Source organism: Triticum aestivum, chromosome 7D (genome assembly GCF_018294505.1).
Source record: "Triticum aestivum cultivar Chinese Spring chromosome 7D, IWGSC CS RefSeq v2.1, whole genome shotgun sequence".
In the NCBI taxonomy this organism is placed as follows: domain Eukaryota; kingdom Viridiplantae; phylum Streptophyta; class Magnoliopsida; order Poales; family Poaceae; genus Triticum; species Triticum aestivum.
The window spans coordinates 633,812,676-633,831,074 of record NC_057814.1 but is presented as its reverse complement, the minus strand read 5'-3'; the positions used below and the strand labels follow the sequence as shown (position 1 = coordinate 633,831,074).

The 18,399-nt window shown below is 45.0% G+C and overlaps 1 protein-coding gene across 4 annotated transcripts; it reads left to right on the top strand.

Annotated features, from left to right (window-relative positions):
• The first annotated feature begins 13,047 nt into the window (after nucleotides 1-13,047).
• Nucleotides 13,048-16,713, top strand: LOC123166516 (uncharacterized). Of its 4 annotated transcripts, none has more exons than XR_006483576.1 (6): nucleotides 13,048-13,546; nucleotides 14,232-14,319; nucleotides 14,908-14,982; nucleotides 16,015-16,127; nucleotides 16,217-16,324; nucleotides 16,438-16,713. XR_006483576.1 is itself a non-coding variant. In XM_044584325.1 (5 exons), exons 2-5 carry the CDS (start codon nucleotides 14,312-14,314, stop codon nucleotides 16,245-16,247), a joined length of 240 nt encoding a protein of 79 aa, XP_044440260.1. In that variant the 5' UTR covers nucleotides 13,048-13,546; nucleotides 14,232-14,311; the 3' UTR covers nucleotides 16,248-16,713. The 4 variants fall into 4 exon arrangements, 2 of the variants coding, with proteins under 2 accessions (XP_044440260.1, XP_044440259.1); XR_006483575.1 differs by having other exon boundaries at nucleotides 14,895-14,982; XM_044584325.1 differs by having other exon boundaries at nucleotides 14,895-14,982; nucleotides 16,217-16,713.
• Nucleotides 16,714-18,399: the final 1,686 nt, after the last annotated feature.

The following is an 18,399-nucleotide window of genomic DNA, read 5'->3' as shown; positions in this document are numbered from 1 at the left end:
ATATCCAATAAAGTACGGTTATGACGTTCGGACACACCATTACGCTGTGGTGTTCCAGATGGCGTGAGTTGCGAATCTATTCCGCATTGTTTCAAATGAAGACCAAACTCGTAACTCAAATATTCTCCTCCACGATCAGATCGTAGAAACTTTATTTTCTTGTTATGATGATTTTCCACTTCACTCTGAAATTATATGAACTTTTCAAATGTTTCAGACTTTATGTTTCATCAAGTAGATATACCCATATCTGCTCAAAACATCTGTGAAGGTCTGAAAAATAACGATACCTGCCGCGAGCCTCAATATTCATTGGACCACATACATCAGTATGTATGATTTCCAACAAATCTGTTGCTCGCTCCATTGTTCCGAGAACGGAGTCTTAGTCATCTTGCCCATGAGGCATGGTTCGCAAGCATCAAGTGATTCATAATCAAGTGATTCCAAAAACCCATCAGCATGGAGTTTCTTCATGCGTTTTACACCAACATGACCTAAACGGCAGTGCCACAAATAAATTGCACTATCATTATTAACTTTGCATCTTTTGGCTTCAATATTATGAATATGTGTATCACTACGATCGAGATCCAACAAACCATTTTCGTTGGTGTGTATGACCATAGAAGGTTTTATTCATGTAAACAGAACAACAATTGTTCTCTAACTTAAATGAATAACCGTATTGCAATAAACATGATCAAATCATATTCATGCTCAATGCAAACACCAAATAACACTTATTTAGGTTCAACACTAATCCCGAAAGTATAGGGAGTGTGCGATGATCATATCAATCTTGGAACCACTTCCAACACACATCGTCACTTCACCCTTAACTAGTCTCTGTTTATTCTGCAACTCCCGTTTCAAGTTACTAATCTTAGCAATTGAACTAGTATCAAATACTGAGGGGTTGCTATAAACACTAGTAAAGTACACATTAACATGTATATCAAATATACCTTTGTTCACTTTGCCATCCTTCTTATCCGCCAAATACTTGGGGCAGTTCCGCTTCCAGTGACCAGTCCCTTTGCAGTAGAAGCACTTAGTCTCAGGCTTAGGTCCAGACTTGGGTTTCTTCACTTGAGCAGCAACTTGCTTGCCGTTCTTATTTGAAGTTCCCCTTCTTCCCTTTGCCCTTTTCTTGAAACTAGTGGTCTTGTCAACCATCAACACTTGATGCTTTTCTTGATTTCTACCTTCGTCGATTTCAGCATCACGAAGGGCTTGGGAATCGTTTCCGTTATCCCTTGCATATTATAGTTCATCACGAAGTTCTAGTAACTTGGTGATAGTGACTAGAGAACTCTGTCAATCACTATGTTATCTGGAAGATTAACTCGCACTTGATTCAAGTGATTGTAGTACTCAGACATTCTGAGCACATGCTCACTAGCTGAGAAATTCTCCTCCATCTTGTAGGTAATGTACTGTCAGAGGTCAAATACCTCTCGACACGGGCATGAGTATGAAATACCAATTTCAACTCTTGGAACATCTTATATGCTCCGTGGCGTTTCAAAACATTTTTGAAGTCCCGGTTCTAAGCCGTAGAGCATGGTGCACTAAACTATCAAGTAGTCATCATACCGAGCTTTTGTCAAACATTCATAACGTCTGCATCTGCTCCTGCAATAGGTCTGTCACCTAGTGATGCATCAAGGACATAATTCTTCTGTGCAGCAATGAGGATAATCCTCAGACCATGGACCAAGTCCGTATCATTGCTACTAACATTTTTCAACATAGTTTTCTCTAGGAACATATAAAAAAATAAAACAGGGGAGCTAAACGCGAGCTATTGATCTACAACATAGATATGCTAATACTACCAGGACTAAGTTCATGATAAATTAAAGTTCAATTAATCATATTACTTAAGAACTCCCACTTAGATAGACATCCCTCTAATCCTCTAAGTGATCACGTGATCCATATCAACTAAACCATGTCCGATCATCACGTGAGATGGAGTAGTTTCAACGGTGATCATCACTATGTTGATCATATCTACTATATGATTCACGCTCGACCTTTCGTTCTCCGTGTTCCGAGGCCATATCTGTTATATGCTAGGCTCGTCAAGCTTAACCTGAGTATTCCGCGTGTGCAACTGTTTTGCACCCGTTGTATTTGAACGTAGAGCCTATCACACCCGATCATCATGTGGTGTCTCAGCACGAAGAACTTTCGCAACGGTGCATACTCAGGGAGAACACTTATACCTTGATAATTTAGTGAGAGATCATCTTATAATGCTACCGTCGATCTAAGCAGAATAAGATGCATAAAAGATAAACATCACATGCAATCAATATAAGTGATATGATATGGCCATCATCATCTTGTGCTTGTGATCTCCATCTCTGAAGCACCGTCATGATCACCATCGTCACCGGCGCGACACCTTGATCTCCATCGTAGCATCGTTGTCGTCTCGCCAACTATTGCTTCTACGACTATCGCTACCGCTTAGTGATAAAGTAAAGCAATTACAGGGCGATTGCATTGCATACAATAAAGCGACAACCATATGGCTCCTGCCAGTTGCCGATAACTCGGTTACAAAACATGATCATCTCATACAATAAAATATAGTATCATGCCTTGACCATATCACATCACAACATGCCCTGCAAAAACAAGTTAGACGTCCTCTACTTTGTTGTTGCAAGTTTTACGTGGCAGCTACGGGCTGAGCAAGAACCGTTCTTAGCTACGCATCAAAACCACAACGATAGTTTGTCAAGTTGGTGCTGTTTTAACCTTCGCAAGGACCGGGCGTAGCCACACTCGGTTCAACTAAAGTTGGAGAAACTAACACCCGCCAGCCACCTGTGTGCAAAGCACGTCGGTAGAACCAGTCTCGCGTAAGCGTACGCGTAATGTCGGTCCGGGCCGCTTCATCCAACAATACCGCCGAACCAAAGTATGACATGCTGGTAAGCAGTATGACTTATATCGCCCACAACTCACTTGTGTTCTACTCGTGCATATAACATCAACGCATAAAACCTGGCTCGGATGCCACTGTTGGGGAACGTAGTAATTTCAAAAAAATTCCTACGCACACACAAGATCATGGTGATGCATAGCAACGGGAGGGGAGAGTGTTGTCCATGTACCCTCATAGACCGAAAGCGGAAGCGTTAGCACAACGCGGTTGATGTAGTCGTACGTCTTCACGATCCGACCGATCAAGTACCGAACGTATGACACCTCCGAGTTCAGCACACGTTCAGCTCGATGACGTCCCTCGAACTCCGATCCAGCCGAGCTTTGAGGGAGAGTTCCGTCAGCATGACGGCATGGTGACGATGATGATGTTCTACCGACGCAGGGCTTCGCCTAAGCACCGCTACGATATTATCGAGGTGGATTATGGTGGAGGGGGGCACCGCACACGGGTAAGAGATCCAAGAGATCAATTATTGTGTCTAGGGTGCCCCCTTGCCCCCGTATATAAAGGAGCAAGGGGGGAGGTGCGGCCGGCCAGGAGGAGGCGCGCCAGGAGGAGTCCTATTCCCACCGGGAGTAGGACTCCATTCCTTCCTTGTTGGACTAGGAGAGGAGAGGGAAGGAGAGAGGGGGAAAGGAAAGGGGGGGCGCCGCCCCCCCTCCTTGTCCAATTCGGACTTGGGGGGGGGGGAGGGGCGCGCGGCTGCCCCTTGGCCGCCTCTCCTCTTCCACCAATTGGGCCCATGAGGCCCAATAGCCTCCGGGGGGGTTCCGGCAACCCCCCGGTACTCCGTTATATATCCGATAACCCCCGGAACCATTCCGGTGTCCGAATATAGTCATCCAATATATAAATCTTCATGTCTCGACCATTTCGAGACTCCTGATCATGTCCGTGATCACATCCGGGACTCCGAACAACCTTCGGTACATCAAAACATATAAACTCATAATATAACTGTCATCGAAACGTTAAGCGTGCGGACCCTACGAGTTCGAGAACTATGTAGACATGACCGAGACACGTCTTCGGTCAATAACCAATAGCGGAACCTGGATGTTCATATTGGCTCCCACATATTCTACGAAGATCTTTATCGGTCAAACCGCATAACAACATACGTTGTTCCCTTTGTCATCGGTATGTTACTTGCCCGAGATTCGATCTTCGGTATCTCAATACCTAGTTCAATCTCGTTACCGGCAAGTCTCTTTACTCGTTCCGTAATACATCATCCCGCAACTAACTCATTAGTTACAATGCTTGCAAGGCTTATAGTGATGTGCATTACTGAGTGGGCCCAGAGATACCTCTCCGACAATCGGTGTGACAAATCCTAATCTCGAAATACGCCAACCCAACAAGTACCTTCGGAGACACCTGTAGAGCACCTTTATAATCACCCAGTTACGTTGTGACGTTTGGTAGCACACAAAGTGTTCCTCCGGTAAACGGGAGTTGCATAATCTCATAGTCATAGGAACATGTATAAGTCATGAAGAAAACAATAGTAGAATACTAAACGATCAAGTGCTAAGCTAACGGAATGGGTCAAGTCAATCACATCATTCTCCTAATGATGTGATCCCGTTAATCAAATGACAACTCATGTCTATGGCTAGTAAACATAACCATCTTTGATCAACGAGCTAGTCAAGTAGAGGCATACTAGTGACACTCTGTTTGTCTATGTATTCACACAAGTATTATGTTTCCGGTTAATACAATTCTAGCATGAATAATAAACATTTATCATGAAATAAGGAAATAAATAATAACTTTATTATTGCCTCCAGGGCATATTTCCTTCAGCATCCAGTTCGGAAGGTTGATGAACTCCTTCCGCCATAGGCATGGAGTCTTCAGAGCAGAACCCAGTCGAGCCTCCCCTTCACCGGTAGGGTGGTCAAGCTCGAGCTCCTCAAATCCCTCTGTTATTTCATCCACCATTACCCTAGCACATCCTTCTGGAATCGGCCGGCAGTGAAAAGTTGCGCCGGGTTCAGGAGGTGCAACAGAGCCGACAGCCGCCTTGACTTTGAATTTCTGCCATTGCGTCATAAGGTGGCAATGTTGAGACTCCGTGATAGCATCCACGGGGTAGCTAGCAGGAGCCGTGAACACAGGCTCCTGAAGCAGCTCGGTGGAAGCCACACTACTTCTCCGCTAAGATGGCGGGGTAGCTTCGGGGGTAGCTTCGGGAGGTCGCTTGCTGTGAACTGCTTCTCGTTCCTCTAGCGCTTTTACCCTTGCGTGCAGCGCCTGCAGTTGGGTCTGCTCCACTTTCCTCCTCCTCTCCTGGCCTTTGTAACCGCCTGTGTCCGGAAACCCAGCCTTCCACGGAACGGAGCCTGGCGTGCCTCCTGTCCGTCCAGGGTGCTCAGGATTCCCAAGGGCCATTGTGAGCTTGTCGTTCTCTGTGTCGAGAACGAACGTCCCTTGCTGCGCTGCGGTGATATAGTCCTGAAGCTTCGTGACGGGTATTCGCAGTTGCTCGTTCGTCCAAACACACTTCCCTGTTTCAGTGTTCAAGGTTCCGCCAACCCCGAAGAACCAAGTCCTTGAACGGTCTGGCCAGTTCAATGTCTCTGGTTCGACCCCTTTATCAAGCAGGTCATTCTCCGCCTTGTCCCACAATGGCCGGGTTTTGAGGTAGCCACCTAACCCCGTGCGATGGTGATGCTCCTTCTTCGCAGCATTGATCTTGTTTGTCGCTGACATCTTCTTACTCTTGTCCGATGTCTTGTGGGCCACAAATGCGTCCCAGTGATCTCTGATCTTCTCAAACCGGCCAGTGAATTCTGGTGTCTTTTCTTTGTCGACAAACTTTGTTTTCAGCTCATTCTTCCACCTACTGAATAGATCTGCCATCTTCTTAAGAGCATGAGACTTGATCAATGGCTCTTTAACCGGCTTCTCCAGATCCTCTGGCGGTAGGGTGAAATTTGCCTTCAGCACGGCCCAAAGATCATCTTTCTGCCTATCATTGACATAAGACACCTCATGGTCTTCGTTCTTAGGCTTATACCATTGGTGGATGCTGATCGGGATCATGTCCCTAACAAGAACCCCGCACTGAGTAGAAAATGCTTCCTTGGTCTGGATGGGTTCAATCGGTTGTCCATCGCGCGCGATTGCTGTGATCATGAACCTTTCATCCTGGTGCAACTTTTTCTTCGGGCCTCATCTCATTAGCGAAGTTTGGCTTGATCCGGAGGGCTAGAAAAGAAGAAAGAAGAGAGTTAATGTGTGTACATACCAAAACAATTAATGCATCAATTAGCTATAGTCAGCATAGGCTTAATTAATATATATATACCTGGCCGGACTCCGTTCGGTAACCGGAGTCGTCATCACGGTGTCCTTCCACCGGCATTTGGTCACCGGAGCCATCATAATCATGTCCTTCCTCCTCAATTGTTCCATCACCGTAGCTTGCTTCTTCACCCTGTCCTTCCAGACCATCGGTGTCGTTGAGATACGACAAGACATCAGCTCCGACTGCGATTATGTCCCCCAACACCTGTTCTGCTTCCTCGTCTCGGCCGTGCTCCATAGTTTCTGCAAATATTACAACATGGCAATTATTATACAAAACATGACAGATGGATATATTATTGGCAAACGTAGACCTAGCTAGCTAATCACAACAAGGGATCATATTAGTGGCCTCGACGCTTCTCTAGGGTTTGGGGTGGCCTCGGCAACGCTTCTAGGGTTCGGGGTGGCCTCGACGGCAACGCTCTTTTAACATGGTAAATTTGGGTGGCCTCGGCAGCGCTTCTAGGGTTTGGCTCAACTTGTGCACATCCATAATGGGGGCATTCTTGATAAATCTGGACTCTCGACCCCTGGACGACCCTCGACCCTCGACCGCTCGGCAATCCACGCCCTTCTACGCTATTTCCCGACCCTCGACACCCCCTCATGTCACGTTTGTCTAGTGTCAAAGGATTCAACAAAACCATGTCTTCATCATTAGGCGAAAGTAACAGGCGCATGACGGTACGAAGTTCTGCAAAGTTGTTCTGGAACGGAGTCCCAGATAGGATAATTCGCTTTTTGGTACAAAGTTCAGCAAGAGCCTTCCGAATATCGCTATTTGGAAGGCCTTTGCAGAACTTCGTACCAAAAGGCAAATTATCCTATCCGGGAATCCGTTCCAGAATAACTTTGCACAACTTCATACCATCATGCCCCGTTTACTTCCGGCTAATGATGAAGCCATGGATTTCTTCAATACTTTGACACTAAGCAACCTCTCGACCCCTCGGCGATCCTCGACCCTGGACCGCTCGGCGATCCACGACCCTCTACCCTATGTCCCGACCCTCGACCCCTCATGTCACGTTAGTCTAGTGTCAAAGAATTCAACAAAACCATGTCTTCATCATTAGGCGAAAGTAACAGGTGCATGATGGTACAAAGTTCTACAAAGTTGTTCTGGAACGGAGTCCCAGATAGGATAATTCGCTTTTTGGTACAAAGTTCAGCAAGAGCCTTCCGAATATCCTTATTTGGAAGGCCTTTGCAGAACTTCATACCAAAAGGCGAATTATCCTATCCGAGACTCCGTTCCAGAATAACTTTGCACAACTTCATACCATCATGCCCCGGTTACTTCCGGCTAATGATGAAGCCATGGATTTCTTCAATACTTTGACACTAGGCAACCTCTCGGCCCCTCGGCGATCCTCGACCCTCGACCGCTCGGCGATCCACGACCCTCTACCCTATTTCCCGACCCTCGACCCCCTCATGTCACGTTTGTCTAGTGTCAAAGGATTTAACAAAACCATGTCTTCATCACTAGGCGAAAGTAACAGGCGCATGATGGTACGAAGTTCTGCAAAGTTGTTTTGGAACGGAGTCCTAGATAGGATAATTTGCTTTTTGGTACAAAGTTCAGCAAGAGCCTTCCGAATATCGCTATTTGGAAGGCCTTTGCTGAAATTCATACCAAAAGGCGATTATCCTATCCGGGACTCCGTTCCAGAACAACTTTGCACAACTTCGTACCATCATGCCTTGGTTACTTCCGGCTAATGATGAAACCATGGATTTCTTCAATACTTTGACACGAGGCAACCTCTCGACCCCTCGGTGATCCTCGACCCTCGACCCTCGAAACCTCGGCAACCCTCGACCCCTCGGCGTTCCTCGACCCTCGACCCATCGAACCCTCAGCACCCTCGTTCCCGAAAAAAATTAAGAAGAGGGAGAAGAAGAAAAAAAGAGGAGAAGAAGGAAAAATAGATTAAATATCTATTTTTTCTTCTTCCCCTATATTCCTCCTTCTTCTCCTTTTTTTCTCTTCTTCTTCCTCTTCTTATTTCCGACGTCCCTCCTCATGTCATGTCCGACGTCCCCCCTCATGTCATGTCCGACGCCCCCCCTTATCACATGTTCAACGTCGCCCCTCATGTCATGTCCGACCCTCGACCGATCGGCGATCCTTGACACCCTCGTTCCCGAAAAAAATAAGAAGAGGAAGAAGAAAAAAAGGAGAAGAAGAAGGAATAGAGGAGAAGAAGGAAAAATAGATTAAAAAATCTATTTTTTCTTCTTCTCCTCTTTTCCTTCTTCTTCTCCTTTCTTCTTCTTCATCTTCTTATTTTTTTCTCCTTTTCTTCCTCTCGTCTTCTTCTCTTCTTCTTCTTCTCCTTCTTTCTCTTCTTATTATTTCTCCCCTTCTTCTCTTTTTTCTCCCCTTGTTCCTGTCCTTCTTTTTCTTCCCTTCTTCCTTCTTTTCCTTCTTCCTTTTTTCTTCCCTGTTCTTCCTTCTTCCTCTCTTTTCCATACATATAAACATACATACATACATACAAACATACATATACAAACATACATACATATAAAAATAAAGCATATTATATAAAAACATACGGCGGGGTAGGCCATGGCGGCCGGTGCTCACAGATGAGGCGTCGGGGCGGCAGGCGTCGGGGCGGCGCGCGGACGACGTCGTCGGGGCGGCGCGCGGACGACATCGGGCGATGTCTGGGCGGTGTCGGGGCGGCTGGCGATGTCGGGGCGGCGGACGGCTTCGATCGAGGCAGCCTGGCGGCGTCGATGAGCTCGGCATCGTCGGGCGGGGGGAACTGGCGATGAATTTGTGAAAATTTCCTAAGTGCTACTTATATACCCAGAGCATTGGTCCCGGTTCGTAGCACCAACCGGGACCAATGCCACCCTTTAGTCCCGGTTGGTGCCAACAACCGGGACCGAAGATCTCTTTTCAGCAGCCCAAAGGGCGGGAAGCAGAGACCTTTGGTCCCGGTTGGTGGCACCAACCGGGACTAAAGGGGGGCATTGGTCCCGGTTGGTGCTATGAACCGGTGCCAATGCCCCCCTTTCGTCCCGGTTGGTCCTACCAACCGGGACCAAAGGTCGTGTGCTCGAACTGGCGCGGTGCGGTGGGATGTTTAGTTACACCTCGCTAGTCGAGCACTACAAGAAATATGTCAACTAGTGACCTTCTGTCAGTGACCCTGGAAGAATTAGTCATAGATCTATGACCATTTCAGACCAATTGGTCAAAAGCTGTTCGGGGGGCTCCAAACCCTAAACTATAACGACCATTTTGGTCAGAAAGGTCGTAATTTCCTTCCACGAAATGGTCATAAAGCAGATAGCACAGGTCCACTGCCTTATTTCTAGCTGATCATGACCAATATGGATGGTCATAACCTTGTAAATTGTGGTGGGTTGCTATGACTAGGCGCCACCTCATCAGTTTTGCCTATGTGTCATGTCCATGTGGCAGTTTTTGCCCTAGGTAGTGAAGCAACCTATATTTCTGTCATTCCCAAAATTCCCAAACAAATCTCATAAATTCTTTGGGTCATATCTTCGTCAAATATGTAAAAAACCTTCCTTGCCTAGTTCAAAAATAATTCAAAAATATTCATTTTCCTATTCTGTTCAGAAAAACACTTTGTGAAGGAAGTACCACTTTGGCATGTCCAAATGGTATCCATTTTCTACAGTGCTTTCCTATGCCCAAATAACCATCCTCCACCAAATGCCAGCTCAATCCATTCATTATTTTGAGCCCAGCTTCAACATTTGTATTTATGTCCAGTGTGGTACTTTGCAAAGCAAGTACCACCTAGGCTCCTCCTTTTGAGCTGAAAATTTGTGAAGACGGTCTTCTTAGTAACTGATCATCCTCAGCCAAAACTCACGCCCATTAGCCATGTGCATTTCCCGTACCGCTAATCAAACACTTGGCTGCCTATTGAGCATCGATCGGTCTCCTCGTGAGAATCTTATGTTGTGATTTTCTTCCTAGCACCTACCTGGGGAGTGCCCAACCCACTAGACATGCCTAGGCCACCCAGAACACATGGCAATGCCACGGTCACGCGGTGACCACGCGGGGGGCATGCGAGTTTACGCGCTCTAGAGTTGGGGCCCTCGGCCACCGTCCAAACCTCGACGTATCGCCACCAAACCATGAATTTATGATTAAATAGGTACTTATGTAACTAGAAATGATTTTTGGAAAAAATAAACAGCAAACTATGAGGCAGCTGCAGTTCAAATTTGACCCGCTTCCTACTGAATCGGCGGGAATTTGTCTTTTTCACCAGAGGTGGATCAAAACTTTTGACACCCAACCATTTTGTCAATTGTGCATTAAATATGGTCTAGTATTTTAGAAAATTGATTTGGTCCAATTTTGCAACAAATATATGGTAGGTCCTTCACAAAAAAAACTCATTTCAGGCACTCAGAAAATGGAAAATGAATTTTCCATGCAAAGAAAATGAAAACTCCCTTAGGCAACAGTGTTTGGAATTCCAAGATGCACCCTTGTGCACAATATGAGATTATTTCAACAAACTATGCCATGAATGTGGCCATAAGATTGATCATTTGGCTTGAAAGCAATGAATCTTCACGCATGATAACTCATTTTTTAGAACACTTTTTTAAAATAATTTCCGTATTACAAGTTTATTATTTTTCCTGGAAACTTTGTCACATATGATGACACAATCCGAAGGTTTTCCAATTTTTCGATTTTTTTGAATTTTTTATGCCCGTTTCAAAATGCGGTCAAAACAGCGGGAATGACCGTTCCTAGCTAGTGGTTGAATCTTGGAATTTTTTTGGTGTTTCTCTAATTAAATAGATACTTATGTACCTAGAAATGATTTTTGAAAAAAATAATGAGCAAACTACGAGGCAGCTGCAGTTGAAAATTTTACCCGCTTCCTCCTGAATCGGCGGAAATTTGTCTTTTTCACGTGAGGTGGATCAAAACTTTTTACACCCAACCACTTGGTCAATTGTGCATTAAATATGTCCTAGTATTTTAGAAAATTGATTAGGTCCAATTTTGCAACAAATATATGGTAGGTCCTTCACAAAAAAACCTCTTTTCGGGCACTGGAAAAATGGAAAATGAATTTTCCGTGCAAAGAAAATGAAAACTCCCTTAGGAAACATTGTTTGGAATTCCAAGATGCACCATTGTGCACAATATGAGATCATTTGAATAAACTATGCCATGAATGTGGCCATAAGATTGATCATTTGGCTTGAAAGCCATGAATCTTCACGCATGATAGCTCGTTTCTGAGAACACTTTTTTAAACTAATTGCTGTATTAAAAGTTTGTTATTTTTCATGGGAACTTGGCCACATATAATGAAACAATGTGAAGGTTTTCCAATTTTTTGATTTTTTTTGAATTTTTTATGCCCGTTTCAAAATGCGGTTAAAACGGCGGGAATGACCGTTCCTAGCTAGTGGTTGAATCTTGGATTTTTTTTGGTGTTTGTCTGATTAAATAGATACTTATGTACCTAGAAATGATTTTTGGAAAAAATAAAGAGCAAACTACAAGGCGGCTACAGTTCAAATTTGACCCGCTTCCGGCTGAATCGGCGGAAATTTGTCTTTTTCACGAGAGGTGGATCAAAACTTTTTACACCCAAACATTTGGTCAATTGTGCATTAAATATGGCCTAGTATTTTATAAAAATGATTTGGTACAATTTGGCAACAAATATATGGTAGGTCCTTCAAAAAAACTTCATTTCGGGGACTCGAAAAATGGAAAATGAATTTCCCGTGCAAAGAAAATGAAAACTGCCTTAGGCAACATTGTTTGAAATTCCAAGATGCACCATTGTGCACAATATGAGATAATTTGAACAAACTATGGCATGAATGCGGCCATAAGATTGATCATTTGGCTTGAAAGTCATGAATCTTCACGCATGATAGCTCGTTTCTGAGAACACTTTTTTAAAATAATTTCCGTATTACAAGTTTACTATTTTTCCTGGAAACTTGGTCACGTATAATGACACAATGCGAAGGTTTTCCAATTTTTGATTTTTTTTTAATTTTTTATGCCCGTTTCAAAATGCGGTCAAAACGGCGGACTTGACCATTCCTAGCTAGTGGTTGAATCTTGGAAAACTTTTGATGTTTCTCTGATTAAATAGATACTTATGTACCTAGAAATGATTTTTGGAAAAAATAAAGAGCAAACTATGAGGCAGCTGCAGTTCAAACTTGACCCGCTTCCTACTGAATCGGCGGAAATTTGTATTTTTCACCAGAGGTGGATCAAAACCTTTGACATCCAACCATTTGGTCAATTGTGAATTAAATATGGCCTAGTATTTTACAAAATTGATTTGGTACAATTTTGCAACAAATATATGGTAGGTCCTGTAAAAAAACCATTTGGGGCACTCGAAAAATAGAAACGTCTCTTTTGTGCATTGAAAATGAAAACTCCCCATATCAACATTGTTTGTCATCACAAGATACACACAAGTGCACAATATTCATTCATTTTAACAAACTATACGTGGTTAATATGTTGAATGTTTGCCTAAAAAAAAGATAAAAACTATAAGAGAAACATAAGCTGAATTCTGATTGGTGGAATCCGTTGTGGCATGGATCGATGACGTGGCAAACATACATCCATCCGTCCATCCATACATCCATCCATCCGTCCATCCAACCCACTGCAGCCTCTCTCTCTCTCGCGCGTGAACCCTAGCCGATCCAGATCCCTCCCCGCCCCCACTCCTCTCCCCCGATCCAGATCCCTCCGCCGCCGCCAACCTCTCCCCTCGCCTCCGCCACCCACCTCTCCCCTCGCCGCCGGTCTGCAGCCGTCTGCACCCTCCCCTCCCCTCCACTCATCACAAGACAAGAGAAGAAGAAAGGACGGCTCTCCCGATGCCAGATCCAATCCTCCTCCCTCCCTCCTCGCCCCGGCTCCCTGCTCCCCTCCCCTTCCAGATCGCCGCCACCACCTCCCTCCTCCTCCCTCGTCCCTGCTCCCTGCTCCGCCTCGACGGGCCGGTGCACCGCCATGACCGCAACGAGCCCAATCCCATCGCCGAATCTCGGAACATCGCCACCACTCCCTGCTCCGCGGCGGCCGAGGCGGCGTAGGAGCTGCGGGACGCGGTGGCGGCCCTCGCCGTGCGCCGCGCCGCCGACGAGAATGCGCTGCGGCGCCGCGCCGTCGCGCTGGACGCCGACGTCCGCCGCCTACAGGGCTCCCTCGCCCCCCTCGACCCCGCCACGCTCGACGAGGTCCGCGCCCCTCCCCCCTCCCTCTCTCCCTCTCCCTCTCTCTCTGCCTGATTCGAAACTCGATCCCCCTCGCCGCGGCCCTCACTCTGGCCAGCTCCCGAGGCAGCACCGTGTCCTTAGAGCGTGCCTTCTCCGCGTCGCCGCTGCCTCACGTGCGTGCCTAGAGATGCGGGCTCCGCGTGTGTGCGGCATCGGAATCTGCTCCGTGATCCGGCTGAATTCGCTGCTGTACGAAGGTGTGGCGCTTCTAATTGGCCCAGGAGTGCACGGATTTGTGGCACGCGCATCGAATTGTTGGATACTGGCAAGTCATTTTTGTGTCGACGCGGTGTGCTGTGTTTGTCAGTTCAATCGTTGCTTCATCTCGACTGAGCAAGTTCTCGAGCTGACAGAGCATATAGTTGGGCTAACACCAGCCTTGCAGCGCTTAAGCTCTCTGATTCCCAAGCCCAGAATTGTTCATCTGAAGCTAGAGATTATTACTCCATATGCTAGCCGCACACATCTTCCAAAGTGCTCCCATGCGTTTATTGTTTTGCTAGTACTTCCATGTATTGTTTCGGCATGTGCACAAATGGTACTCCAGTTGCTTAAATGAGAATCGTCGTTCCAGTTCCTGTTATGTTACAACTGCTTATCTTACTAATATATATACCATTTGTCTTATGTTCTTGTTTGTATTCAGTTAGTGCCTCCAATGTGGTCGACAGTGAGTGCATCGGGGATTCGGGGTCGTCTTCAAGAAGGACAAGACCAGGGTCTCCAATGGACCAGTCAGTGCTCCACTGCTCCTCTTCTTCCTAACCATTTCCTGTCTGCCTGCCGTCACATGCAATGGCTACTTGTCGCCTCTTTCTTAATTAGTACACATGGATCTTAAACCAATTGTATCTGGAATTCAGTTGTAAGAAAGTGTCTAATCTGAAACAAGGCATGGGTGGGAATTCGTTTGGGCTAGAGTACACTGCAATATGTTTCTTGTATGCTTTAGCCACGGTTAGATTACAGTACTACTACTAGTCTATATATGCAACTTGTCTACAGTAAAATTATTTGACTTGTTAAAACTGCCACACATAGTACTGCTACTAGTCTATATATGCAACCAGTACCTATGTTTCTCAATATAAAGACGTTTTTGTAGTTTAAATAATGGATGGAGTGATAGTTACAGTATGGTTGAAAATCCAGTCGGTTGTGGACTAATAAGAGCCAGCAATACATATACTCTAGTTGTCATGCTGTGCTTGATGTTCCATATTTTGTTGATGCACTGATTGCTCGTCCCTCCTCCCCTCCCCTCCGCTCCTCTGCTTCTTCTTGATTAGATCTGATCTGATCCATGCAGGGGGTTTGTGCAGGCCATCACCATGGTACGCCGAGGTGCTGCGGGTGTCAAGGAGGACGTCAGTTCTAGCTGCTTAGATTACTCGAGGGTAAAATCATCCAATCTGTCCCAGTTTCACTGCTTGGTCCACTCTAGCGCCATTCCGGCCTCGGTGTCCAATGATTTAATTCGTGGTTGTATAGTAGCGTCAGCGCTGTGTACTAATGTTTAACATGATGTACAGATGGTGTCTTTTTCTTCAGTACAGAAGTTAGAATAGCATCTTCACTGTAGTCCTACTTGCAAGTCAACTAAGCTGCAGCACAGTTTGAATATAGCACATGACACTGATGTAAAAGGTAGCCTTAACACTTTGGCTTGATCCACACAGGATCCTCTTGAGCCCTAGATTCTGACATTAGACACTGACCCTTTAGCTTGTTCATTCATGCTGATCCACTTAGTTATTCTGTGTCTTCAGTTGCAAAGGTTACAAGAACATGTTCTAGTCTTAAAACTCAACTAAACTGCAGTAGCACATGGCACTTGCAGTACAGTTGAGTATAGTACATGACACTGGTGTCAAAGAAAGAAAGAGAACAGAAATGGCCCTGCTAGTGTAAAGATTAACATGCAGGCTCGATCCACATGAGGATCCCCTTAAGCTTGAGTGCCTAGCTGTAGATTCCGGCAATGGAGTCCAGCATCAGTCTTGTGATAAGCTGGTTTGTTGTCTCTGTTTGATGGACAACATCCCAGTACAAGTACTTGCTAGCTTTTACCTGTTCATGCAAATCTTGTTGGGTGTTGCAACACTTAGATTATTTATTAATATAACCCAGCAGCGACGCTTCCATTTTAACCCTGCTTCTTCTTACCCAGAGTAGTACATCATGCTTGTATTAACTTGTATCAATTGTACATCAGGCTTCTTACCCAGCACTTTAATTCTCTGGAATGAAACTTTGACAAGCATGCATATATATATGTTCAAATTTTTTGGATTACGTGATGGCATTCTATGATTCTGTTTAACAACTTAAAGTATATGTATGAATGTGCTTGAGTCCATGATTTATTTTTCTGATTTTCGATTTGACCTCAAGATTATCTTCTTATTTCTCTTGTCCTTCTTGTGCAGCATGATTTGATTCGGTACAAGGGGTTCGTCATGCCAGGCTCCTCTTTTCTGCTGCTTCCATGCAACGGTGGTGGCAGCTGTGTTTTTCGGCATCGGCTACAAAAACAGCCATGGTGACCTCCTTTCCTTCCTCTGCTCCATTTAATCACGATCAGTTTATGGAGGTGTTGCTTATTTGGTCAGATTTCCTTACTTGCTTCAGGCATAAGAATAAGCTTATAAGAACCGAGTAGAATGCTCTATGTTCACGAGTCACCTTTCTTGTATGAACGAGCATCTCATTTTAACTAGCTGGAGAACAAAAAGCATGGTACTACCTCAATTTGTGTTATCATTCTAAATAACTATCCTTTTCTTGAATGGTCTGTTCATAATATATTTGCCCCAGTTTTTTTGATTCTTCTCTATTGATTCATGTTAAAGGGCGACCGAGGAAGGCATGTTGTCTGTTTTCTTGAAGGCCGTTCTGTTTGTTCCCAGCCCTAACTACGGTTGTCCAGCTAGTTCGGCATGTTGTTCATATCACTATGGTAGTCCAACGAGTTTGGCATGTTGTAAGTTTGGCATGTTCATGACGGGAGCAGGTGCCAGTTTGTGATTGCTTGTAAAGCTTGTAAAGTACTGTATTACACTTGTAGTCATTACTGTGATTGCCACTGTATTACACTTGTACGGATCTGGTTGCTCTTATTTGAAGTATTATGTGTGCTTTTTGTCTGCCCATTTAAATACTGGTTCAGATATGAAGAATATGAGCCTGATAGATGGGACCCACTTACCAGAACATGACAAATGGGACCCAGTTACCAGAACCTGACAACTGGGACCCATCTGACTAGTGCACCCTTCTTTTGGGGAAAAAAAGAAAAATTGAATTCGTTTAGACAAAAAGGCCACAACCCAACAATAAAAAAGGTTGCAATGTTGCGCTTGGCCCATGAAGCCGATCAAAAATTGATAGGAAAAATATATAAAAAGGCCGAATTGTTGGGCTAGGCCCATGTAGAAAATCGAATTGGACCGGGCTGATTCTTGTGCCACATCAGATTACCACGTCGGATGCCTACGTGGCCTGGGGAGGCTGCTAGTGACCAAAACAAAAAGTAGGCATATTTTGGTCGTAAACGTCTACGACCTTCTCATAGAGAAGGTCGTTAATTTCAGTTTAGGACCGCCAGCTTTTGACCTTCTGCTTTTGGTCACAAAAAGGTCACAAATGAAAAACAATGACCTTTCAGTGACCAATAGTCAAGGTCACAAGTTGACATATTTCTTGTAGTGGAGAGGGGCTCGGAGTGGTTTATAAGCCCTGCCGAGCCGACCACTTCGAGCTCCTCTCTACTGCAGGCTTACGGGCCTAAATCCACTCCATGTGCCTGTGGGCCTACTGGCCTATTTTGCAGTTTCACATTATCCCCGGGAGATGATTTTACTCGATAGGATCTTATTGGCACTTCGAAAGCTAGTCTACCAAATGTTTGTCAAAGCAACTGTCGTACGCGCTGAGAGTTCACAGGTCAAGCTATGTCAATTCAAAGCGGCCTAAGTTTGAATGAAATTAGAGATCTGAAATAGGATCAGTTTCCGTACTTCTTTCTTTTTCACAAAGTAAGGTCTGCCGGTTTACAACTCCGAAGCTGAAAAGGAAAAGTAACGTTAGTCAGTTTCTAGTTTGTTACCTGACTGCTCCGCCTTAACGCGAAAAGATAGGAAAAGTGCCTTGGTGCAAAGCTAGGGTCAACATAAAGTTTCTGACGTTAGGAGGAATTCCCCTTAATATCAAGATGGCTTTTCCATGGTATGCATGTTTGGGTGAACATGACCCACGCGCAGAGGCCTGATTTCATAGTCAAATGCGTTCAAAACACGGACTTTCAGTAGGCGCGTGAAGGATCATACGTCTGGTCTCCTAAATCGGCCAAATAGGCTTCCTTTGTTTAGTTAAATAGCCTTTTCCCTTTGATCCCGTGAGGGATCAAATCAAGTCCGTCTACTTGAAAGCGAAGTACTTCAGCGAATAATAGTTCATAATGTTGGTCTTATTCAAGGTTTTTCAAAATCTAGCAATTGCATTCAGAACAAGGTCGACGAGGAGTGACCGATCGAGGGAACGAACGAGGAAGACCAATCCAAAATAAAAAGAGTTTCGACGTTAGGAGGAATTCCCCTTAATATCAAGATGGCTTTTCCATGGTATGCATGTTTGGATGAACATGACCCAGGCGCAGAGGCCTAATTTCATAGTCAAATGCGTTCAAAACACGGACTTTGAGTAGGCGCATGAAGGATCATACGTCTGGTCTCCTAAATCGGCCAAATAGGCTTCCTTTGTTTAGTTAAATAGCCTTTTCCCTTTGATCCCGTGAGGGATCAAATCAAGTCCAT

Coding starts and splice junctions, on each gene's coding strand:
- LOC123166516 (XM_044584324.1), top strand. Junction 14,983..16,014: donor GCTGCTTAGATTACTCGAGG/GTAAAATCATCC, acceptor CTTCTTGTGCAG/CATGATTTGATTCGGTACAA. Junction 16,128..16,437: donor CGGCTACAAAAACAGCCATG/GTGACCTCCTTT, acceptor TTCATGTTAAAG/GGCGACCGAGGAAGGCATGT.